This window comes from Carassius carassius, chromosome 17, assembly GCF_963082965.1.
Source record: "Carassius carassius chromosome 17, fCarCar2.1, whole genome shotgun sequence".
Taxonomy (NCBI): domain Eukaryota; kingdom Metazoa; phylum Chordata; class Actinopteri; order Cypriniformes; family Cyprinidae; genus Carassius; species Carassius carassius.
In genome coordinates this window covers 33588956-33615410 of record NC_081771.1, presented here as the reverse complement: position 1 = coordinate 33615410, position 26455 = coordinate 33588956, and the positions used below count along the sequence as shown (strand labels likewise).

The 26455-nt window shown below is 45.2% G+C and overlaps 1 protein-coding gene across 1 annotated transcript in view; it reads left to right on the top strand.

The window, feature by feature from the left end:
• The first annotated feature begins 12795 nt into the window (after positions 1-12795).
• Positions 12796-26455, top strand: part of LOC132090985 (voltage-dependent T-type calcium channel subunit alpha-1I-like) — a 120074-nt gene continuing 106414 nt past the window's right edge. Inside the window, exons 1-3 of the mRNA XM_059497779.1 lie at positions 12796-12902; positions 13171-13304; positions 17124-17221. Of these exons, the coding sequence (XP_059353762.1) occupies positions 12810-12902; positions 13171-13304; positions 17124-17221 (325 nt within the window). The 5' untranslated portion in view covers positions 12796-12809. The remainder of the gene's footprint in view (positions 12903-13170; positions 13305-17123; positions 17222-26455) is intronic.

The window sequence follows — 26455 nt, the reverse complement described above, 5'->3', positions numbered from 1 at the left end:
GAGGGAGACGGGAGGGAACGCATAAAGCGGGCAGCACGGCCATCTCTGTGACAGCGCGCTTTCGTTCTTGGAAAAGAACGCGGGGCAGTGAGCGTTTTCGTGGGACGCAAAGAGGTCCACCTCCGCCATGCCAAATCTCTCCCACAACAGCCGGACTGTTTGCGGGTGTAGAGACCATTCGCCCGTAGGAACATTGCCTCTGGACAGCCTGTCTGGACCCAGATTCTGCAGTCCAGGCACATGCACTGCTCTCAGCGAGCGCACGTTGCGCTGAGCCCAAACCAGGAGGCGTTCCGTCAGCCTGCACAGGTTTCGGGACCCGAGACCGCCCTGGCGATTTATGTAGGACACCACGGACATGTTGTCCGCACGGACTACGACGTGGTGATCCTTGATATGGAGACAAAAGCGCGTCAGCGCGTTCTCCACTGCCAGCGTTTCCAGGCAGTTGATATGATGGAGCTTTTCCCGTTCTGACCATAGGCCAAAGGACGGTCTGCCTTCGAGCAGTGCTCCCCATCCCGAAGTGGAGGCGTCCGTCGACACCATTTTCACACTCGGGGAAGTCCCCAGGCTTACACCTGATCGGTACCAGCCGTTCACTGTCCAAGGTGCTAGAGCCGCAACACAGCTCTGATCGACCTTGAAATGCAGCCGGCCAGACGCCCACGCTCTGCGCGGCACCCGAGCCTTCAGCCAGAACTGCGGGGGGCGCATGCGGAGCAGGCCCAGCCGCAGAACCGGAAACGCTGAGGCCATGAGACCCAGCATCTTTTGACAGTGTTTGAGCGACACGGTCGCGCCACAGCGGAAAGAACTCGCTGCGCGCTGAATGCCCATCGTGCGCTGTGGTGACAGCCGCGCCGTCATGGAACACGAGTTCAGAACTATACCCAGAAACAGGATCGTCTGACTGGGGTTCAGCGAACTCTTCGCCCAATTGACACTGAGGCCGAGCTTCTCGAGGTGATCGAGTAAAACGGCCCTGTGGTCCACGAGCTCCGCTCGTGATCGGGCCAGAACCAGCCAGTCGTCCAAATAATTCAGCACTCGTATGCCTCTGAGTCTGAGAGGAGCGAGCGCTGCATCCATGCACCTCGTAAACGTACGAGGAGCCACGGAGGACTGTAAACTGGTATGCCTGGCCCTCGAAGGCGAATCTCAAATATCGCCTGTGGTTTGACGCTATCTGTATTTGAAAATACGCGTCCCTCAGATCTATTGACATGAACCAGTCCCCTTTGCGAATCTGAGCGAGGAGTTTCCTGGTCGTAAGCATTTTGAAACTGCGTTTCATCAATGCCTTGTTCAGCTGTCTTAGATCCAGTATGGGCCTGAGACCCCCGTCTCTCTTGGGCACCAGAAAGTATCTGCTGTACAGCCCCCCCCCCCTCGCTTTGAGCTTGAGACACAGGCTCTACAGCCCCTTTGCTCAACAGTTTTGATATTTCGGCCCGAAGTATGTGTGCTACTTCTGTTTTGACCATAGTTTCGACGCGCGCTGAAAAGCGCGGAGGGCGTCGAAAAAAACTGTAGCGAGTAGCCTCTCTTTATAATACCTAGCACCCAATCCGAAACCCCTGGAAGCGCTGACCATGCATCTGCATGAATGGCTAAGGGCTGGATGCGAAGCGCGCTCTGTTGACCGGGCAACGGCGGCGCTCGGGTGTGCTGCGCATTTGAGGCGGGGAGCGCGCTGATCACAGCGGACATGATTGTTTTTACAGAAGCCACACGCCGTATGTGACATAGTGTATGTGGGCACTGGGGAGTGGGCACGTTTACTATGCGGCGCGCTCGACCGATCTGTGTCGATCTTATGTGCGTGAGCCCTGTGTGCAGGGCTGTGCTTACATGTGGAGATGGGCACTGAGGAGTGGGCATCGTCACTGCATTTATAGCACCATCGGCCGTGGCCGGACGAGCGTGCACGGGTTTTGTTTTTTACAGAAACCACATGACGCATGTGACATAGTAATTGTGGGCACTGAGGGGTGGGCACGCTTACTATGCAGTGTGCGCGATCGACTTGGGTCACTTTTATGGGCGCAGGCCCTGTGTGCAGGGCTGTGCTTACATGTGGAGATGTGCACTGAGGAGTGGGCATCGTCACTACATTTATAGCACCATCGGCCGTGGCCGGACGAACGTGCACGGGTTTCGTTTTTACAGAAACCACATGACGCGTGTGACATAGTGATTGTGGGCACTGAGGAGTGGGCACGTCTACTATGTAGTGCGCGTGATCGACTTGAGTCGCTTTTATGGGCGCGAGCCATGTGTGAAGGGCTGTGCTTATATGTGGAGATGGGCACTGAGCAGTGGGCATCGTCACTACATTTATAGCACCATCGGCCGTGGCCGGGACACCAGAAATTACACCTTTTTCGGGAAATATCTGGGTAGCCGTGATAACGGTTTTCGTGTGCAGGCAAGCGGGCAACCGTACAGGCTTGCGCATTGCAAAAAACACTGAAACAGTCACAATCTCTGGAACTGAAACAGCGGCGCGCTTAGGTGAGAGCCCGGCCACAGCGGAACTCGTACACCGGTGCGCTGCGATTAAGCAGCAATCGTTAGTAGTGCCGACGCAGTGTCACACAGCAGGCTTTAGATGGCAACACCGCTTTTGCCGCCGTCCAGCAGAGGGCGGACAAAGGTGCGTCGCTATCGCCTGTTCCACCGGCGGAAGTGAGTGGTAGTTCCTGTTTTTAGCATCATCAGTGTGGAGAATGCTAGTGAGACAGACGAACGAGTTCGTGCTGAATATGGAGCGTTCCAAGCCTTCGCCACCTCTTCGTGAAGCTCAGGAAGAAATGAGGCGGGCTTTGAGAAGTACGCTCATCCGAAAGGGAAATACCATCCAGCCGGGAACGATAGGGGTGGCGCTGGTGCAAACCACTCGCGGCCGAGACTCATCGCGGCCAACACGAGCATTCGCCCCGGCTCCTTCTCGATGTCAGCCCGTCTGCTGGGCTTCTGAGCAGAAGGCGCGAGATCCTCGGAGCTCGCCCAGCCCTCACTGCCCGAAGCTAGCAGAGAGCGCGTGTCCTCTTCCCCCGACGCAGCGGGCGCTGCCCACCTTGAAGCGATGCAGCGGGGGCGAACCGGCGAGCTCGGTTGAGCTGAAGACGGTTCCGGAATCCGCTGGAAGCGATGCTTTTATGGCGCCTCAGCGCAGCGGAGAATGCAGGCTCAGAGAAAAAGGCCAGGCGAGTCCTCAGAGTCACCATGGCAACAGCTCGCAGTGGGGGCATCCGCCGTCAGCGAGCGCGAGCGCTACATGATCTTCACCCAGGCAGGAGACACAGATGACGTACCGGTCTCCCTCGCTGAGTGGGGCTCTGACGAGCCGCAGGAAGGCATCTTAAAAAAGACGCGAGCTCTTTTACGAGTGTGTGTCGCAGGGCGAACATACACACACACATAAAGAACAGCTTGGATATAACAGGATGAAAGGATATAGGCGCCGGATAGCGCAGCAGGAACGGCAGTGGAAGGCAGCGATGCCAGCAGCTTCAGAATGGCTCGTCCTGCTGATGTGCTTTCTCAGAAGGCGCTTGCTTCCTCCGTGATCCAGCGATGCGTGAGCTTCGCTGAAGAGATGAAAAATCAGGTGAGTCAGCCTTTTCGAGCTCCTTTTATAGGTTGGGCCACACCCGTTTCGGCCTTATTGGTCTGATGTTGCATCAGCCCGCGCTCGATAGGCTGTGCAGTTGCCGCAGAACAAGCCAATGAGCGAACGAGCCGTCTCGCCTATGGCTGTGTACTGCTGCAAATGCGCTTTACAAAAATACAAAATAGCTAAGCTTAGCTAAGACGCAGTACGAGAGAGCTCTCGTAAGAGAACTGGGTCTGGATATAGTCGGACCATTTGAAACAGCCACCCATGGTTGCAGATATGCTATAACGCTCACAGACTATCATTCCAAGTGGCCTGAGCTTGCATTTGCTAGCAGTGCCACTACTGAGGATGTTCTCTAATTTCTGACCACTATTTCTAGTTGCCATGGCAACCCAGGGTGTATCGTTATGGATAATGGTACAGAGTTCACCTCGACTGTGTTCGCTGAGTTTGTGAAGGAACGGGACATAAAACACATTTGCACATCTGTGTACTATCCTGCAGCTAACGTGCGGTCGAAAGATTTCATCGTGCATTGAAAGGTTGCATCCAGACTGCCATTCAACACTCCAGGCGTATCGGGCAACCCCTCATGCTACGACGGGTGTGTCACCATACGAGCTCTTGTATGGGTGGAAGATGCGAACCAAGCTTAACATCCTGCATTTACATAAGGAGGGCAAATGTAATCTTGCTGCTGTCCGTGAACATGTGAAATAGAAACAGGACAAAATGAAATTATACACTGATCACAAACAAAGTGCTCGTAATCCTTGCTTTTGCGTGGGAGGAAAAGTGAGAATAAGGTGTCCTCGTGCAATTCCAAAAGGTCATCCTAAATTCTTTGCTCCTGTAAGAGTAGAGAAGAGAGTTGGACCCAACACATTCCTGCTCAGTGATGGAAAAAAGTGGAATGCTGCTCACCTGGCATACTCGCCTGAATTGACTGACTGTGCCAGTAACACATTACAGCAAACACAAAACACTACACACAGTTCTGTGAAAGTCTCATGTATGAGACGAAAGCCTGTTTGGCACAAGGACTATGATGTACACTAAACAGGACTGTTTTACATCCAAGTTGCACAGGTGTAGCTCTCAATGAAAAAAAAAAAAGAGAATGGTTTTGAATGAGTTAATTGCTCCTTGGTTTACAAAAGTGGTTGAAGTATGTTCAGATGTTAACTGATGGCTTCTGCTGACCATTCATGTACTGATGTTATGAGTTACTAGTTACATAGATGTCACTGTTTACATGCATTGAATATAATGTATGGACTGTTACTGAATAGTTGACTAGGTTGTCACAACTACTTATTCAGAGTACATGTTTTCTTCTGTTGAGTTAAGGAGAATGTTTTTTTTACAAAATGGGGAAATGTTGTATCATGTACTGTAATTCCTAATGCTACCTCTAGGGACATTGTATTGTAAGAAGAGGTGGGTTCAACAGGGAAGAAGAAGAAGGGGCTTAGTGAAAAGACATGTGAAGTTACTGTTCGGAATAAAGTGAGGTCTGGAAGATAATCGTCGAGCTTATTACTTGTACAAAACCTAACACCTACTCTTAAATCATGCACTTCATATGTATTTCACTTGACGTGTAAAGTTATTTTTGCTCTAGATCTAGGTGTTTCAGGGTTGGCTCTGAGTGTTTCTTCTGTCCAGTGAGTGATCGTCTGCTGATGTTCTGCAGATCCTCCCACCATCAACTTCTAGACTCTCAATTAACTTGATTTAAAAACTCTGCTGTTGCCATGGAGATCAGAGAGATTGTCGCCGAGGAGACAATAATAGAGTTTAGTTTCATTCATCCGCTGGGCTTCTCTGGATGTGTTTCAATGAGCCGTGACAGACATATGCTGCTGCATGTGTGCCAAAAACAAAACAAAAAAGCAAACGTCTTGTGAATAAACAGCCATATCTCACGTCTACATGTGTGATATTGCATTTATACAACAGTTCAACGGCACAAGTGTGTAAATGCATAAAAACACATCAACGGAGTGTCTTTAAAAGGCTTCGTTTGTGCAGAACTACTTGATTAAAATCTAAAGTTGACATTTAAAAGCTGAGCCAAACTCCACTACTATTTCCAAATCGTTGCTTTAGAACTAGTACGAAGGCACGTTGAGTTGCTTTATTTAAAGCTTACTGTATCACAGTAGTGAAAGCAGTGTATTATTTAATAGAGTATTATGAGAGAGAGAGAGAGAGATTGAGTGAAAGATCGTGATAACCTGCGTCTGATGAACACTTCATTCTTCAGATCGATCTCAGATTCACAATAAAACCGTTTGAATGTTTCATCTGTTAAGGGTGATTTCTGATGACAGCGCTGCTCAGTGCATTTACTTCCTTGTTGATAACTGCGCTTTAGTATTTTTCTATTTAAAAGTCTTTAAAACAGTGTAACTAAAATTGTATGTAAATGTAACTAAAATTAATGACACACACACACACACACACACATTGTTTCCATGTTTTACGGGGACTCTCCTACAACAACCCTACACCTAAACCACCGAAATGTTGCCAAAACTATTTGCTCTGGAACAAATAATGATTAATGAGACCAAAGACTGCCCGTTAGAGTTACCCAAAACAAAATATATCTCATGTTTACCCACTACAGAGACATCAGAGCCAGTGGTGAGGCTTTATGAGCCATGACATCAAAGCACATTTTCAAATAGACATTTTGTTTATTAACAAACCACATATATTAATCTTAAATTATAATGGATTTGGGTCTTATCAGCCAATCAGATTCAAGGACCAGAAATAACTGATGTAAATATATTTACTTTGTATTTCTCCATGTGAATATGAAAATATAAACTATAACATACACTTATAGTCTCTTTTTTTTTTAAATAGTGAAAACAGTAAAACATTATTACAATGTAAAATATCTGTTTTTTATGTGAATGTGTTGATCTCTGTGTATTTTCAGCATCATTACTCCAGTCTTCAGTGTCACATGATCTTCAGAAATCATTCTAATGCTCAAGAAACATTTCTGATTATTATCAATGTTTAAAACAGTTTTTGTGGAAACTGTGATGCATTTTATTTTCAGGATTCACAGATTAAAAGAAAGTTAAAAAGAACAGCATTTATTTGAAATACAAATATTTTGTAACATAATAAATATCTGTACTGTCACTTTTGAACAATTTTATGCATCCTTGATGAAAAGATAAAACATCTTTTGACTTTTGAACATGAATGAACCTTAATCTGTTCATTTGTTAATAGTGTATATTATATAAAAATTTTTGTTCACATTATAGAAGCTTTGATGAATTAACAAGTCAAGTCAAGTCACCTTTATTTATATAGCGCTTTAAACAAAATACATTGCGTCAAAGCAACTGAACAACATTCATTAGGAAAACAGTGTGTCAATAATGCAAAATGATAGTTAAAGGCAGTTCATCATTGAATTCAGTGATGTCATCTCTGTTCAGTTAAATAGTGTCTGTGCATTTATTTGCAAGTCAACGATATCGCTGTAGATGAAGTGACCCCAACTAAGCAAGCCAGAGGCGACAGCGGCAAGGAACCGAAACTCCATCGGTGACAGAATGGAGAAAAAAACCTTGGGAGAAACCAGGCTCAGTTGGGGGGCCAGTTCTCCTCTGACCAGACAAAACCAGTAGTTCAATTCCAGGCTGCAGCAAAGTCAGATTGTGCAGAAGAATAATCTGTTTCCTGTGGTCTTGTCCTGGTGCTCCTCTGAGACAAGGTCTTTACAGGGGATCTGTATCTTACCTCGGAATAAGAGAGAAACAGAAAAATATTAGCGTAGATGCCATTCTTCTAATGATGTAGCAAGTACATAGGGTGTTATGTGAAGTGTTCCTGGTTCCGGTTTACCTAATTAATGCAGCCTAAAAATCCTTTAACGGATTTGGATATTAAAAGCATATTAGTATGTTATGTGTAAGCCAGGTTAAAGAGATGGGTCTTTAATCTAGATTTAAACTGCAACAGTGTGTCTGCCTCCCAAACAATGTTAGGTAAGTTATTCAAGAGTTTAGGCGCCAAATAGGAAAAGGATCTGCCGCCCGCAGTTGATTTTGATATTCTAGGTATTATCAAATTGCCTGAGTTTTGAGAACGTAGCGGACGTAGAGGATTATAATGTAAAAGGAGCTCATTCAAATATTGAGGTGCTAAACCATTCAGGGCTTTATAAGTAATAAGCAATATTGTAAAATCTATACGATGTTTGATAGGGAGCCAGTGCAGTGTTGACAGGACCGGGCTAATATGGTCATACTTCCTGGTTCTAGTAAGAACTCTTGCTGCTGCATTTTGGACTAGCTGTAGTTTGTTTACTTAGCGTGCAGAACAACCACCCAATAAAGCATTACAATAATCTAACCTTGAGGTCATAAATGCATGGATTAACATTTCTGCATTTGACATTGAGAGCATAGGCCGTAATTTAGATATATTTTTGAGATGGAAAAATGCCGTTTTACAAATGCTAGAAACGTGACTTTCTAAGGAAAGATTGTGATCAAATAGTACACCTAGGTTCCTAACTGATGACGAAGAATTGACAGAGCAACCATCAAGTCTAAGACAGTGTTCTAGGTTATTACAAGCAGAGTTTTTAGGTCCTATAATTAACACCTCTGTTTTTTCAGAATTTAACAGTAAGAAATTACTCGTCATCCAGTTTTTTATATCGACTATGCATTCCATTAGTTTTTCAAATTGGTGTGTTTCACCGAGCCGTGAAGAAATATAGAGCTGAGTATCATCAGCATAACAGTGAAAGCTAACACCATGTTTCCTGATGATATCTCCCAAGGGTAACATATAAAGCGTGAAGAGTAGCGGCCCTAGTACTGAGCCTTGAGGTACTCCATAATGCACTTGTGATCGATATGATACATCTTCATTCACTGCTACGAACTGATGGCGGTCATATAAGTAAGATTTAAACCATGCTAATGTCAATGTCAATGTCACCTTTATTTATATAGCGCTTTAAACAAAATACATTGATTCAAAGCAACTGAACAACATTCATTAGGAAAACTGTGTCAATAATGCAAAAATGATAGTTAAAGGCAGTTCATCATTGGATTCAGTTATGTCATCTCTGTTCAGTTAAATAGTGTCTGTGCATTTATTTGCAATCAAGTCAACGATATCGCTGTAGATGAAGTGTCCCCAACTAAGCAAGCCAGAGGCAACAGCGGCAAGGAACCGAAACTCCATCGGTGACAGAATGGAGAAAAAAACCTTGGGAGAAACCAGGCTCAGTTGGGGGGCCAGTTCTCCTCTGACCAGACGAAACCAGTAGTTCAATTCCAGGCTGCAGCAAAGTCAGATTGTGCAGAAGAATCATCTTTTTCCTGTGGTCTTGTCCTGGTGCTCCTCTGAGACAAGGTCTTTACAGGGGATCTGTATCTGGGGCTCTAGTTGTCCTGGTCTCCGCTGTCTTTCAGGGATGTAGAGGTCCTTTCTAGGTGCAGATCCAGCATCTGGTCTGGACACGTACTGGATCCGGGTGACTGCAGTGACCCTCTGATCTGGACACAGACTGGATCTGGTGGCCACATTGACCTCGGAACAGGAGAGAAACAGACAAATATTAGCGTAGATGCCATTCTTCTAATGATGTAGCAAGTACATAGGGTGTTATGGGAAGTGTTTCCGGTTCCGGTTTACCTAATTAATGCAGCCTAAAAATCCTTTAACGGATTTGGACAATAAAAGCATATTAGTATGTTATGTGTATGCCAGGTTAAAGAGATGGGTCTTTAATCTAGATTTAAACTGCAAGAGTGTGTCTGCCTCCCGAACAATGTTAGGTAGGTTATTCCAGAGTTTGGGCGCCAAATAGGAAAAGGATCTTTCGCCTGCAGTTGATTTTGATATTCTAGGTATTATCAAATTGCCTGAGTTTTGAGAACGTAGCGGACGTAGAGGATTATAATGTAAAAGGAGCTCATTCAAATACTGAGGTGCTAAACCATTCAGGGCTTTATAAGTAATAAGCAATATTTTAAAATCTATGCGATGCTTGATAGGGAGCCAGTGCAGTGTTGACAGGACCGGGCTAATATGGTCATACTTCCTGGTTCTAGTGCACTTCCATTAATGCCAACAAAGTGTTCAACTCTATGCAAAAGAATGTTGTGGTCAATTGTGTCAAACGCAGCACTAAGATCCAATAAAACTAATAGAGAAATACACCCACGATCAGATGATAAGAGTAGATCATTTGTAACTCTAAGGAGAGCAGTCTCAGTACTATGATACTGTCTAAATCCTGACTGGAAATCCTCACATATACCATTTTTCTCTAAGAAGGAATATAATTGTGAGGATACCACCTTTTCTAGTATCTTGGAAAGATAAGGGAGAATCGAGATTGGTCTATAATTAACTAGTTCTTTGGGGTCAAGTTGTGGTTTTTTGATGAGAGGCTTAATAACAGCCAGTTTGAAGGTTTTGGGGACATATCCTAATGACAATGAGGAATTAATAATAGTCAGAAGAGGATCTATGACTTCTGGAAGCACCTCTATTAGGAGCTTAGATGGTATAGGGTCTAACATACATGTTGTTGGTTTAGATGATTTAACAAGTTTATACAATTCTTCCTCTCCTATGGTAGAGAATGAGTGGAACTGTTCCTCAGGGGGTCTATAGTGCACTGTCTGATGTGATACTGTAGCTGACGGCTGAATGGTTGCAATTTTATCTCTAATAGTATCGATTTTAGAAGTAAAGTAGTTCATAAAGTCATTACTGCTGTGGTGTTGGGAAATGTGAATACTTGTTGCGGCTTTATTTTTCGTTAATTTAGCCACTGTATTGAATAAATACCTGGGGTTATGTTTGTTTTCTTCTAAAAGAGAAGAAAAGTAATCGGATCTATCAGTTTTTAATGCTTTTCTGTAGGATAGGTTACTTTCACGCCAAGCAATACGACAAAGCTATGACTTTTAATTCTGCACATCTCTCAACACTTTTGATCTTTTTATTGTTTTGTTATTATATCCTGCTTACTGCTAAATCTAATGGGGAATCAGTATGTTTTTTGTCATTAATTATAATTTTAAGTGACATACAGGTGTTAAATAAAAGTTCAGGATCTCATCATCTTAGATCTGCAGCTAGTTTAGCTGTGTTATTGGTGTGTGTGTGTGTGATATTCTGCCGTGATCTATAACTGCAGTGTGTCTTCGGATCTTCCTCAAATGCTCCATTTTCCACTCCGGCTCAGTGAGGATTCTGGGAAAGGCCTTCATTATTGTTCCGGTTTCATTCAGCACTCGTGTGCTTCTGCTGGAGCCGCTGTATAAATAGAGCTCTACTGACCCCAGATCAGCGTTGAGTGACACCAGAGCTGGATTCACTCTCATGACGGGACAGAAGCACTGATGAAGGTTTCATACGCTCATAATGAGAGACTCATACAGACCTGCACTCATTCTCTTTAATGTGCTTTCATGGAGATCCTCTCTCTCTCTCTCTCTCTCTCTCTCTGTGTGTGTGTCCTCGCGATCATCTGTTTATGGTTCAGCATTAGTGTAAGTGAGCTTGTGAAGGTCTGCTGGGAATCCTGAGTTCAGCTTTCAGACTGAGAAACACTTTCAGATTCACAGATGGAGACTCAAAGCATTATTTGTCATGTGCAGTTAATGGAACTAGCAAATTATACTTAAGTCTTATCAATTATATATATATATATATATATATATATATATATATATAAATAATAATAATAAAATAAAATCACCATACTGACCATATCAACTTTAACTATAATTTATTGAAGCAGCATGATTAATTCTTGAAGCATCTACTGCACAGAAGCATTTAAGTCATTGCTTCTTCATTCCCTGGTCAGTTTTGGTCTATTTTGCTTCTATGACAAGTCTTCTTTCAGACTAGTGAGAAAAAGCATCCAAAATACACATTTATTGTATTTTTATTATTATTATTTTTATCTGTTTGCATGTGTAGATTTCAGTTCAAATCCTTATCTTTAAAGAGTTTTTTTTCCTGCACCAAACTTCTACAGGTTTATACCTCTCTATATTATGAATACTTTTATTGAGGGGTTTTGTACATATGCCCATATTCCCATTTACATATGCAGTAGTTAAAGTTTATTTATAAAAACATGATGAAAATGTATTTGTTTTCTGTCTGATTTATGAAGTGATAAAACGAGAAATCCAGAATACCCTCTGGAAAAAACAGTATGTCAACAAAGAACTTTGAGCACAACTTTATCTAATGTTCAGATTCCTGTTTTGGAAATGTATGCAAATGAGTGCATATTTCATTATATAATGCCTCATTTGCATACTTAAATATAACTTTTCAGAAAGCTTGTGATCCAAAACTCTAGTCGTGATGAATCAGCTGCTGAAGTGTGGTGAGATCTGATACCCTGCTCACCTCCAGCATCTCGCCTTAAGAGAAATGACTCCTCATTGTGAATGAGTTGTGTGCGTTTGACCGGCTGCTGCTGGATGAATTAGGGGAGCGCTTCACATGAGGAGGTGTTACTATGGTAACAGAGCAGCTCCACTGCCCACCTGTGCCTCACATTCACATTTGTTTGAGCATTTGAGTATTATATTATAAACGTTAGTTTTGAAGAAAGTCATAATTTTCTCCCCCTGATGTGGTTTCTGTATGACTCACTCCTCTCTTCTGTGAGACATTAAAGGAGTCGTTCAGAAGAATGTTCACGCTGCTCTTTTACAGCATATGAGCTGATGCTGCTGAGCTCCAGCAATGAATTCAGTATCGACTCACACTCACACTCACACTCATTCACAGATGAATTTGAAAGTTCAAAAGAATAGCTTTTATTTGAAAGAAATATCTGGTATAAATGTCTTTACTGTCACCTTTGATCAATTGAATGCGTCCTTGATTCATAAAAATTTGTGAATCTTGTGCGCACTAGTCATTTAATGCATTCATGTCATAATAGAACATGAATTGATGGTGTGTGCATATGTCAGTGGTTCAGACTGGTTCAGTTTCTCTCTCTCTGTTGGTTCATTATGGATGTGTTGGTTTATTGGCTGTGGTGATGTTTTCTGTTCGTCTGTGCTGTAATCACACAATCACTGCATCGAGCACTAGCAGAGTTCTCCTTAACTGGCTCACATGGTTCGAGCGAGTGAGTATGATGGTGATCCTGCTGAACTGTGTGACGCTGGGGATGTACCAGCCCTGCGAGAACATCGACTGCTCCTCCGAACGCTGCCAGATCCTGCAGGTCAGTCTGAGAAACCGGATTCATCAGCATTTCATACTTTCACATACTTTGTGCTGAAGACTGAAGCCTGTTAATGAATCCTTCGCACATTAACTAACCTGTTAGCATGTGCTCCATATCTAAATTTTCAGACACACACTCTGATGATTCCAGATCATCAGCGTCATCTAGAGACTCATCATCAGCGCTTCATGTTAATTATATGATTGTTAGTCTCTGTTGATGTCAACTGATTTAATTGCACAGCTGATTTCTCTCTGTCTCTCAGGCCTTCGATGCCTTCATCTACATCTTCTTTGCGCTGGAGATGGTGGTGAAAATGGTGGCGCTGGGGATCTTCGGCCGGCGCAGTTATCTGGGAGACACCTGGAACAGACTGGACTTCTTCATCGTGATGGCCGGGTGAGATCACACACACGCGCACACACACGCACAGCTTTTATGAGGTAACCGTTACACTCTTCAGTTCAGCTCTCAAACAAACCCAGTTTGATTCCTGAAGTGCTGAGCTGATGAAGCGTGATGTGTGTTAGTGCTCTCAGTTGAGATCAGCAGTGATTCAGGAGCTCTAGAGTTTCTCCATTCAGAATGAATGATGCTGTTAACACTGACAAACTCCATAAGGATGTGTTATAATAATATAATTGTAACATTTAGTATAAAACACACACCATCATTCCATTTTTTTTTTCAAAATAAATGAATAGTTTTATTCATCAAGGCTGCATTAAATTGCTCAAAGTGACAGTGAAGACATTTATAATGTTAGAAAAGATTTCTAATTCTATGCTGTTCTTTTGAACATTCTATTCATCAGTGAATCCTGAAAAATAAAATACATCACAGTTTCCACAAAAATATTGTGCAGCACAAGTGTTTTTCAACATTGATAATAATCAGAAATGTTTCTTGAGCAGTAAATCATCATATTAGAATGATTTCTGAAGATCATGTGACACTGAAGACTGGAATAATGATGCTGAAAATACAGCTGCACATCACAGAAATAAATTACACTTTAACAGAGATTAACACAGAAAACAATCACTTTATTTCATAATATTATTTCACGATATTAAAATTTATTTTTTGTTTTTTTGATCAAATAAATGCTGCTTTTGGGAGCAGAAGGCACTTCTTTCAGAAACATATAAAAAAAATAATAATAATCTGTCATGAATCGCGCACATAAACAGGAAGATCCAAGTGCAGTGTTTTATTAGGGGAATCCAAAAATCATAATCCAATCAGGCAAAAGGTCAATATCAGAAGTGCAGTCCAAAACAAGAAACACGAAAACTAGTGAACTATTGAACATGAAAAAGCAGAGTGACATAAACCAAGGACTCCATGAAAATTATATAAACAGACAGGGTATATATGGGCAGGTGAATACGATGAAAGTAGGAACAGCTGAGTGCAATTAACAGGTGTGCAATTAATAGTGATGAATCCAGACAAAGGCTTGTGGGAAATGTAGTACCTGCAGTGGGGTGACTATATGGGGAAATGAGACCACTAGTGGACACCTAGGCATACACGGCCCACATACTGTGACATTACCCCCCCCCCCCCCCCCCTCTAAGGAGCAGCTACCAGATCCTCAGAACACAAAAAACACAAAACAAAGAGACCAGGGCAGATTGGAAAGTTCAGGGGCCCAGGGCAGTGCCGACAGAGCAGGAATCCAGGGTGGAGCACGTGGAACTGGAGCCCACCAGGGTGGTGCAGAGGACCACCACAGCCGTGTGGATGAGACAGATGCCCACCAGGGTGGAGCAGATGACCACCACAGCCATGCCGACGAGACAGAAGCCCACCAGGGCGGATCAGAGTACCACCACAGCCGAGCAGACGAGACAGAAGCCCACCAGGGTGGAGCAGAGGACCACCACAGTCATGCGGACGAGACAGAAGCCTACCAGGGTGGAGCAGAGGACCACCACAGCCATGCGGACGAGACAGAAGCCTACCAGGGTGGAGCAGAGGACCACCACAGTCATGCGGACGAGACAGAAGCCCACCAGGGCGGAGCAGAGGACCACCACAGTCATGCGGACGAGACAAAAGCCTACCAGGGTGGAGCAGAGGACCACCACAGTCATGCGGATGAGACAAAAGCCTACCAGGGCGGAGCAAAGGACCACCACAGCCATGCGGACGAGACAGAAGCCTACCAGGGCGGAGCAGAGGACCACCACAGCCGTGCAGACGAGACAGAAGCCTACCAGGGCGGAGCAAAGGACCACCACAGCCATGCGGACGAGACAGAAGCCTACCAGGGCGGCGCAGAGGACCACCACAGCCGTGCAAACAAGACAGACGCCCACCAGGGTGGAGCAGAGGACCACCACAGCCATGCGGACAAGACAAAAGCCCACCAGGGCGGAGCAGAGGACCACCATAGTCATGCGGACGAGACAGAAGTCTACCAGAGCGTTGCAGAGGACCACCACAGCTGTGCCAACGAGACAGAAGCCCACCATGGCGAAGCAGAGTACCACCACAGCCATGCGGACGAGACAGAAGCCCACCAGGGCGGCGCAGAGGACCACCACAGCCGTGCCGACGAGACAGAAGCCCACCAGGGCGGCGCAGAGGACCATCACAGTGGAGTCGATGGCACAGGAGAGCAAGTCTGGTCAGGTAAGACTGAAACAGAGAACATGAACAGGTTAAGGGTGGCCTCCGTGGCCATGATGAAATGGTAGATGGCCTCCATGGCCATGACAGGGCAGGCGGTGAGTTCATAGGTGGCCTCCATAGCCATGACGAGAGGGTAGATGGCCTACGAAGGTTCAGCAGCAGTTGCCTCCACCTCTGGAAGTTCCACAGCCGTAACAGTCTCCTTGACAGCAATAAAACAGGCTGAGAGAGCATTGCTGGGTACAACAGACAAGATGTGACGAGGCTCTGGAAGTTCAGATGAGACGTGACAAGGCTCTGGAATAACGGTAGTGATTTGACTGTGCTCATAAAGATCAACCGTGAATTGACCCTGTTCACGGAGATCAAGAGTGACTTGACTTGAATCATGAGGTTTAACTGTGGTTTTGGAGAGTCCACAGGGACCTGACTCGATTCTGGAGCATCCCACACCGCTGGATCTGGGCATGATGGAGTCCTTCTGTCATAAATCGCACACACAAACAGGAAGATCCAAGTGCAGTGTTTTATTGGGGGAATCTAAAAATCATAATCCAATCAGGCAAAAGGTCAATATCAGAAGGGCACTCCAAAACAAAAAACGGGTAAACACTAGGGAACACGAAAAAGCAGGGTGACATAAACCAAGTACTCCATGAAAATTATATAAACAGACAGGGTATATATGGGCAGGTGAAAAGATGAAAGTGGGAACAGCTCAGTGCAATTAACAAGTGTGCAATTAACAGTGATGAATCCAGACAAAAGCTTGTGGGAAATGTAGTACCTGCAGTGGGGTGACTATGGGGAAGTGAGACCACTAGTGGACACCCAGGGATACACAGACCAGACACTGTGACATAATCTTACCAACCACAACTTTTGAATGTTATTTTATTTTGTGGTTTTACAGCATTAATGTCACTCATTAAACCGACAGACAGCACACAGTTTGTTTTGTAATGCATTGATTACACAAATGTGTTTGGCAACAAATGTGTGATCAGTTCACGTGTTCACTGAGTGTCAAACAGCTGATTATCTCACTCATTCATTTTTGTCTATTCTGTTATGCTGTGTGTTTTATTTGTGTCTAGCCTATGTTCTGAATGATGGCAGATCTCCTGATCAGTGTGTAAACGCAGGACAGATTGAGATCTCTGACACGTGTGTGTGTGTGTGTGTTTGCATGTATGTTAATATGTTGAGTGTATGATCAGTTGTCAAAGATCATCAGAGCAGCTGAGTGTGTGTTTGAGGAGCTTCAGAACAAACAGCGCTGAAGAACATTTACATTTACATTTAATCATTTAGCAGACACTTTTATCCAAAGCGACTTACAAATGAGAACAATAGAAGCAGTCAGGTCAACAAGAGAACAACTACAGTATACAAGTGCCATGACAAGTCTCAATTAGTCTAGTATAGAACACATAGCCAGGTTTTGTTTTTTTTTTTTTTTTTTTTTTTTTTTTATAAATGAAAAGACAAGAAAAGAACAAATGTATAAAACACCACCTGTGCCATATTAGGCTACAAATGAACTGAGTGTTTATAACGTGTGTGTATGTTCAGGGTGGTGGAGTATTCACTGGATCTGCAGAATGTCAACCTGACGGCCATCCGGACGGTCAGAGTCCTGCGGCCACTCAAAGCCATCAACAGAGTCCCAAGTGAGTCTGATCTCTGCTCATTTCTGCTGTGTGGAATCAAACCTGACTCTGTTTCTGATTGTGAGGGATTCATCAGTGCTGGATCATAAAGGGTTCATGGAAGGGGGACACAAACACTTCTGAGGATCTGCTGAGAAACCTTCAGCTGATGAGCAGAGGTGGGAAGTAACTAATTACATATACTTCAGATTGGTTCAAACTGCACTTTGCAGAATCGTAATTTTGACAGCTGCTGAAATATGTCATACCATTGATATTACCAGAGCACACAGCAGTTTAAGTTAAAACTGTTATAAATAAAAACTTGGTTGACAGAAGGACCCTCCGTCCCATATCTAGCAGCGCCCGTAGACGCGGCAATATGACATCACATAGTCAAGGCAAGGCCTGACCAATGTGGTAATGCGGGTCTTACGCAATACTGCCCACATAACAGTCGGCATAGCGCTTGCGATCTCAGAGTTCCAATCAGGACCCTGATTCAACTATACCGACAGCAGCTTTGCTTGCAGTGCGGGAACCTCCAGGTTATAGAACCTGATAAATGTAGACGGCGAGGCCCATCCTGCCGCCATACATATATCCTGTAAGGAGATCCCACTAGACCACACCCACGACGAGGCGACGCCTCTTGGGGAGTGTGCTCTGACGCCCAGTGGGCACTGAAGGCCCCTGGAAGTGTAAGCTAACGCTATGGCGTCAACTATCCATCTGGATAGGCTCTGTCTCGAAACAGCCATTCCCTTGGAACGTCCACTGAACGAGACAAACAGCTGCTCAGCCTGTCTAAAGACAGCGGAGCGAGACACATAAGCTCTTAAAGCCCTTAACGGGGCAAAGAAGACTCGAGTCTTCATCCTCTCCTGACACCGACAGGGCAGACAGGGAAATAACCTGAGCCCGAAACGGCGTGTTGAGGGATTTCGGCACATAACCGTGCCTAGGTTTGAGTATGACCCTTGAGTCATTAGGCCCAAACTCCAAGCACGTCCGGCTCACCGAGAGCGCGTGCAGGTCACCCACACGCTTCACTGAAGCGAGAGCCAACAAGAACACTGTCTTGAATGACAGATGTTTGAGGCTAATCGTTCGGATAGGCTCGAAAGGGGAACCTTTCATGGCCTCCAAAACCGTCGAGAGGTCCCATACAGGGACTGAAAGAGGTCTGGGAGGATTCAGCCTCCTAGCTTCTCTAAGGAAGCGGATGACCAAATCGTTCCTTCCTATTGACTGACCGAGCGTTGTCTCAGAAAACGCTGCGATAGCCGCCACGTAAACTTTGAGCGTGGAGGGGGCTCTGCCCTTATCCAACAGCTCCTGTAGGAAGGAGAGAACCTCCGTCACCTCACAACTAAGGGGTGAACGTCCCCGAGCTGTGCACCAGCTGGAGAATACTGACCACTTTGAGGAATATAGCCGTCGAGTCGACGGAGCTCTAGCCTGAGTGATAGTATTTAGAACTCCCACTAAGAGATCAGCGGGTAACCGATGAGCGCCCACACATGGAGGGACCACAACTCCGGTTGAGGGTGCCAAATCGAGCCCCTGGCCTGCGAGAGGAGGTCCCTCCTCAACGGCACTGGCCACGGGGCAGTGTCTGCTAACTGCATCAAATCTGGAAACCATGGTTGGTTCTTCCAAAGTGATGCTACAAGCAGTACTGAGCATCTTGTTTCCCTCACCCGTTCCATCACCTGCGGAAGGAGGGAGACGGGGGGAAAAGCATAGAGCGGGCAGCGCGGCCACCTTTGTGACAGCGCGCTTTCGCTCTTGGAAAAGAACGCAGGGCATTGAGCGTTTTCGTGGGACACGAAGAGGTCCACTTCCGCCCTGGCAAATCTCCCCCACAGCAACTGGACTGTCTGTGGGTGTAGAGACCATTCGCCCGTGGGAATGTTGTTTCTGGACAGTCTGTCTGGACCCAGATTCTGTAGCTCAGGCACATGAACTGCTCTCAGCAAGCGCAAGTTGCGCTGAGCCCAAACCAGGAGGCGTTCCACCAACCTGTACAGGTTTCGGGACCTGAGACCACCCTGGCGATTTATGTAGGACACCACAGACATGTTGTCCGAACGGACTAAGACGTGGTGGCCCTTGATTCGGGGACAAAAGCGCGTTCTCTACTGCCAGTATTTCCAGACAGTTGATATGTTGGAGCTTTTCCCGTTCTGCCCACAGGCCAAAGAACGGTCTGCCCTCGAGCAGCGCTCCCCATCCCGAAGTGGAGGAGTCCGCCGACACCATTTTCACTTCCGAGGAAGTCCCCAGGCTTACACCTGATTGGTACCAGTCGTTCGCTGTCCAGGGTTTCAAGGCTGTAACACAGCTCTGATTGACCTTGAGACGCAACTGACTGGATATCCACCCTCTGCGCGGTACTCGCGCTTTCAGCCAGAACTGCAAGGGGCGCATGCGGAGCAGGCCCAACTGAAGAACTGGTGATGCTGAGGCCATGAGACCTAGCATCTTCTGAAAATCTCTGAGCTAGAAGGTCGCGCCGCAGCGGAGAGAGCTCGCTGCGCGCTGAATGCCAAACGCGCACTGTGGCGACAGCCGCGCCGTCATGGAGCATGAGTCCAGAGCTATATCCAAAACCAGTATCGTCTGACTGGGGTTCAGCGAACCCTTCGTCCAGTTGACACTGAGACCAAGTTTCTCGAGGTGATCGAGTAAAATGGCCCTGTGTTCCACGAGCTCGTCCAAATAGTTCAGCACTCGCATGCCTCTGAGTCTGAGAGGAGCGAGCGCTGCGTCCATGCACTTCGTAAACGTACGAGGAGCCATGGACGAGCCGAACGGCAGGACTGTATACTGGTATGTCTGGCCCTCGAAGGCGAATCTCAAGTATCGCCTGCGACGTGACGCTATCTGTATTTGAAAATACGCGTCCTTCAGATCTGTCGACATGAACCAGTCTCCTCTGCGAATATGCGCGAGGAGTCTCCTGGTTGTAAGCATTTTGAAACTGCGTTTCGCCAATGCTTTGTTCAGCTGTCTTAGATCCAGTATGGGTCTGAGACCCCCATCTTTCTTGGGCACTAGAAAGTATTTGCTGTACAGCCCCCCTTCGTTTTGAGCTTGAGATACAGGCTCCACAGCCCCTCTGCTCAACAGTTTTGATATTTTGGCTCGAAGTAGGTGTGCTACTTCTGTTTTGACCGTAGTTTCGACGCGTGCTAAAAAGCGCGGAGGGCGTCGAAAAAACAAGACCTAGCATCTTCTGAAATTCTCTGAGCGAGAATGTCGCGCCGCAGCGGAGAGAGCTCGCTGCGCGCTGAATGCCAAACGCGCGCTGTGGCGACAGCCGCGCCGTCATGGAGCATGAGTCCAGAGCTATATCCAAAACCAGTATCGTCTGACTGGGGTTCAGCGAACCCTTCGTCCAGTTGACACTGAGACCAAGTTTCTCGAGGTGATCGAGTAAAATGGCCCTGTGTTCCACGAGCTCGTCCAAATAGTTCAGCACTCGCATGCCTCTGAGTCTGAGAGGAGCGAGCGCTGCGTCCATGCACGTGTAAACGTACGAGGAGCCATGGACGAGCCGAACAGCAGGACTGTATACTGGTATGTCTGGCCCTCGAAGGCGAATCTCAAGTATCGCCTGCGACGTGACGCCATCTGTATTTGAAAATACAGCGCTTCGATGTGCTCTAACATGGGCGTTAAGCTTGTGACATTTGAGGCGGGGAGCGCGCTGATCACAGCGGGCAGATAGCTCGTCCTCGACCCCTCCACGGTGCTTAACCGAGTGAGGGAGGGCTGAGCGGGTCCCGTGGGACTCGTGCTGTCTGTGAGTAATTGTGGGCTGTAAGCGTCCACATTTACTGCTTTAGCGTGGGGCGACGGCCGGTAGAGCGGGAACGGGGTCTCGAACTGCGTTGCTGACGCTGTTGTGAAGCGATGCAGGGGAGGCCGGTGAAGCAGGGCGAACCGGCAAGCTCGGGCTGAGCTGAAGACGGTTCCGGAATCCGCTGGAAGCGGCGCTTTTTACGGCGCCTCAGCGCAGTGGAGAATGCAGGCTCAGAGAAAAAAGCCAAGTGAGTCCTCAGAGTCACCATTGGCAACAGCTTGCAGTGAGGGCATCTGCCGTCAGCGAGCGCGAGCGCTGCATGATCTTCACCCAGGCAGGAGACACAGATGACGTAACGGTCTCCCTCGCTGTGTGGGGCTCTGCACGAGCCGCAAGAAGGCATCTTAAAAAAGACGCAAGCTCTTTTACGAGTGTGTGTCGCAGGGCGAACACACACACACGCATAAAGAACAGTTCGATATAATAGAATTGAAAAGGATATGGGCGCCGGAACGCGCAGCAGGAACGGCAGTGGAAGGCGGCATTGGCCAGCGGCTTCAGGAATAGCTTGTCCCGCTGAGATGCTATCTGACGGCGCTTGTTTCTTCTCATGATCCAACGATGCGTGAGCTTCGCTGAAGAGATGAAAAATCAGGTGAGTCAGCCTTTTCGAGCTCCCTTTATAGGGCTGGGCCACACTCGTTTCGGCGGGAAGTGGCATGGAGGGCGCTTCAGTATTTCGTGAAAAGAGACTTTTCCCGTAGCATCTTAGCTAAGACGCAGTACGAGAGAACTCTCGTAAGAGAACTATTTTTTTCTTTAAGTAGATTTTTCTGGGTGTATTGGCAGACATTTGTTCTAGTTTTAAAGGGGTCCTCGGATGTGAAATGCACTTTTACATGTTGTTTGAACACAAATGTGTGTTGGAAGTCTTTGTACACAACCACTCTATAATGATAAAAATCAAGCCAAAATCCTGCCAGTGTGACTTCACACAGATCCAGGCCCCTCCCACAATTGTTGACTGACACTGTTGTCTTACCTTAGGCCGCCCTGAGTGACTGTCATCAGTCCTCCATTGTTTCACCGCCGGAGCAGATGTAGACAAGAATGACTCCTAAGTGATTGAGGTGTTCTGTTGTTGGATGTAATAATGAACATAGCAGTCGTCATTTTCTCACAACATCGTAGCCACTAAAGATGTAGTGGATTATGTTTGTTTGGGAATGGAGTGTGTCCCCAATCTACCTAAATGTGTTTATGTTCATGCAAATCCAGCTTCACCTCCAGAAGAAGTGAGTGTTAGGTTTTATATGAATATTCGCAAATGGCCTTATCCAATAATGTGCTAGTTAACAAGTTCAGAAATGAATGCAGCTGAGGTTTACAGTCTCAGAGAAGGGCTCATCGCCCCAATAGAAGACAGGGGTGGGGAGAGCAGAGCTCATTAGCATTTAAAGGGACATGCACCGAAATGGCTTGCTCTGATAAGAGCAGTTTTTGGCAAGGTAAAAAGGATGCTGTTTTACACTACCATTGAGAACTTTTAACCAAAATATGTTATAGACCTTTCATTAAGACTCTAAAGTAAGGGTATTCAATGTGAGTGCGATTTATTGACTTTATGGCACATTTGTATTATTACCATCTCTATAACTGGCCATCAGCACATTAGCACTTATTAGGGCCCGAGCACCGATGGTGCGAGGACCCTCTTAGAAATTGCTCCGTTTATTATTATTATTATGGCCTGAGCACCGATGGTGCGAGGACCCTCTTGGAATTGCTCCGTTTATTATTAGGGCCCGAGCACCGATGGTGCACCGATGGTTTTCGTTAAGGGGAGTGTCCATGGCGCCGTGACAAAGTTCAAAGTCTCGCTAAGGGAATAAAAGTTGTTGTAACTCAGGCACAAAATGTCAGATCTTCCCCAAACTTCACATATTTGATCAGAGTCCTGAACACGTCTGAAGTACAATATTCCATCGGGTGTGGCAAAATGGCTCGATAGTGCCACCTATACACATTCAACGGTGTGCGCCTCGAGCTATGTTTCATGTACATGTATGAAAATCGGTATACAAATGTAACGCTCCAATACTTACAAAAAAAGTCTCTTGGAGCAAAATCCGAAACCCATCAGGAAGTCGGTTATTTTTAATTTTATGAGCAAATTTTGTGTCATTTTTGTCATTTCCATGCGTTGTATTTTAACGAACTCCTCCTAGAGATTTTTTCAGATCAACACCAAATTTGGTACACCCAATCTAAAGGCCTTTGCGATGTTAAATTGCGAAGATCTTGAGTTTTCGTCAAAGGGTGTGTCTGTGGCGGCCTGGCGAATTTCGATGATTCACCATGAAAAATTAAGTTGCTATAACTCAGACATAAAATGTCCAATCTGCCCCAAACCTCAGATGTTTGATAAGACTCCTGCCCTGAACATATTTACATGCCCATATTCAGTTATAGTCATAGCGCCATCTATTGGCAACAGGAAGTGACATATTTTACACTGCGACGAACTACTCCTAGAAATTTTATGACATCAATGTCTTTTTTGTGGTCAGTCTAATCTAAAGGCCAGTGCGATGTTCAGTTGTGAAGATCTTGAGTTTGTGTTAAAAGGCGTGTCCATGGTGCCGTGACGAAATTTGATGTCTCGCCACAGCAAGAGAAGTTGTTGTAACTCAGGCATAAAATGTTCGATCTTCCCCAAACTTCACATGTTCGATAAGAGTCCTGGCCTGAACACCCCTGAAGGCCAATATTCCATTATAATGATAGTGCCACCTGCTGGCAACAGGAAGATTGGCACATATATGGAATATACTTTGATATATTCCACTTATATTTATGACTTTAAGTGCATATTTCTTACCGTTCACCTATTTACGTGCTGCATTTGGTCTCGTACTCTATCGCATACGTTGTCATTGTTGTGCGCTTGCTTAGACCTTTGTTGGGATAAACAGTAAATTGTGTTCAAGCGTCAGCCAAGAGAGTGTAAAGAAATACCCTTTGTGAAAGTGAAAGTGAAGTGACATTTAGCCAAGTATGGTGACCCATACTCAGAATTTGTGCTCTGCATTTAACCCATCCGAAATGCACACACACAGAGCAGTGAACACACACACACACTGTGAGCACACACCCGGAGCAGTGGGCAGCCATTTATGCTGCGGCGCCCGGGGAGCAGTTGGGGGTTCGATGCCTTGCTCAAGGGCACCTAAGTCGTGGTATTGAAGGTGGAGAGAGAACTGTACATGCACTCCCCCCACCCACAATTCCTGCCGGCCCGGGACTCGAACTCACAACCTTTCGATTGGGAGTCCGACTCTCTAACCATTAGGCCACGACTTCCCCTTGTGAGAAGCAGTTAAATCAGCGGGAGTTAAAAGCAGATCGTAAGTGTATTTATTTCTTGTCTCATTAGTGTTTAGCGCAGTTGTCGTTGCTAGGAAACACTTGTTTGTTTACTGTGTTGAGACGTGCTGCATTTGGTCTCGTACTCTATCGCATACGTTGTCATTGTTGAGCGCTTGCTTAGACCTTTTTTGTGATAAACAGTAAAGTACGTTCAGCTGAATTCAATTTCCGTTTTGTCGGGTTTAAAAAAGATTAGTATACCGCGTCAGCAGTCGCGGCAGCCCTCCAGTTAAGCCCTCTTCATGTGAAGACCGAAAAGTGTAAAGAGGTGGAGGTACTTGTCTGCTCATCTCTAATGATTGGAAATTTAATCCTTTACCATCTTTGGGTATTAACAGCTCCTTTGAATCACATTCAGTAACTGTTACCTACCCTTTTAAAATACATTTAGCCTCTTTTGATCTAAACCGAGTGTCAACTACTGATACTCACAAATCATGCAAACCAACTGGACCTTATTTATACATGACACTGCTCTACTGATCATGTTCTGGTTACTCCACTGCACACGTCGGATCACTTCCTCCTCACTCTTAACCTCAACATGGTCCCTGACACTTCACTTACCCCCAGAGCCGGATTAAATAAATGGACTACACTAGGCAGACTGCATTTTTTGGGCCCCCCTACATCGATGTTATTTATGAATTGAAATCTGAAACTTATCAAAATTACTAATAAAAGTTAATTCACATTTTACATAGCCTAGTCTTTGGTTACAAATTGGTTGTGTTGTATATTAAACAGCCTATCAGACTATTTTTTGATATTCATTATTTATACGTCATTACACGGCTCTATTAAATGCTATTAAATTATCCTCATCCACTGGGAGTGTCATTGTTAAGGCAGTAGTACCAGTAAATAACCAATAGGTGTCAGTAAACTATGTAAACAGAGCAAAACTTATTTGCTCTGTTTACATTTAATCAACACATTTAATTAAGATTTTCTGCAAAATGCAATAGCTTACAACATTTATAAATGTTGTAATTAAGAACAAGAAGGCAAACATGACCCCTTCATATTCATCAAGACCATTTAGAAACTGTCTAACAATAAATAATAATAAATATAAGGATGGAGGATTTAAACTATGGAAAACTATTTAAGGTATTCAGACTATTAAAGACTTGTATATGGATGGAATACTTTTCAAGAATTGTGTGATAAATACCAGATTCCCTCAAAACATTTTTTTTAATATTCACAGCTTAAAAGTTTTATGTCTTCCAGGTCTAGAGATATTAAGTACATTCCCAAACTGTCATTAATTGAGGAAATAATTGAAAAAAGAGGTGAAAAGGGCAAATTGTCAAAATATTATAATTTAATAATGTCTAACTCTAAAGAGTCTGCTGTAGACAAATTAAACGCATGGAGGAAAGACATTCAAGAAGAAATAGAGGAATTTGAATGGACTGAAGCATGTTTAAAGGCGCAAAAACAAATCATAAACACGCGGCTTAAATTATTACAGTATAAATGGTTGACAAGGGTTTATATAACACCTGAAAAACTCAATCATATGTCTGGCAATATTCCTGATATATATACAAAATGCCAAAATTATAAAGTAACTCTAATTCACTGTCTATTCACTGCCGCATCTTCCACCGCGTCTTCGGGCCGTGTCTCCGGGACTGGCTCGGCCTCTGGCTCTGCTGACTCGAGCAGGTTCACAGCTGTCGGACGGCTGCCCGACCGAAACTTCTGTAAAGCCCCCCGCTGTCTCTTCTTTTGTTCCTCTTCATTTTTTTTCTTTTTACGTTTTGCCGCACCCGAAAGCATCTTGAATGTTAGCCTACTCAAAACACACCTGCCTGCTAGCTTTGTTGTCCCGCTCTGACCTCTGACCGCCGCTGACGTCTCCTCGAACTTAACTGGCTGGGGCCTCTATATAAATACAGTCATGGGCTGGCGTTAATGTGACGTAATGTAACAGTCTATGGTTAAGATAAACATCGTCACTATTTTTAGTTAATTAATAAATATTGAAATAAATTGTAGGTAGG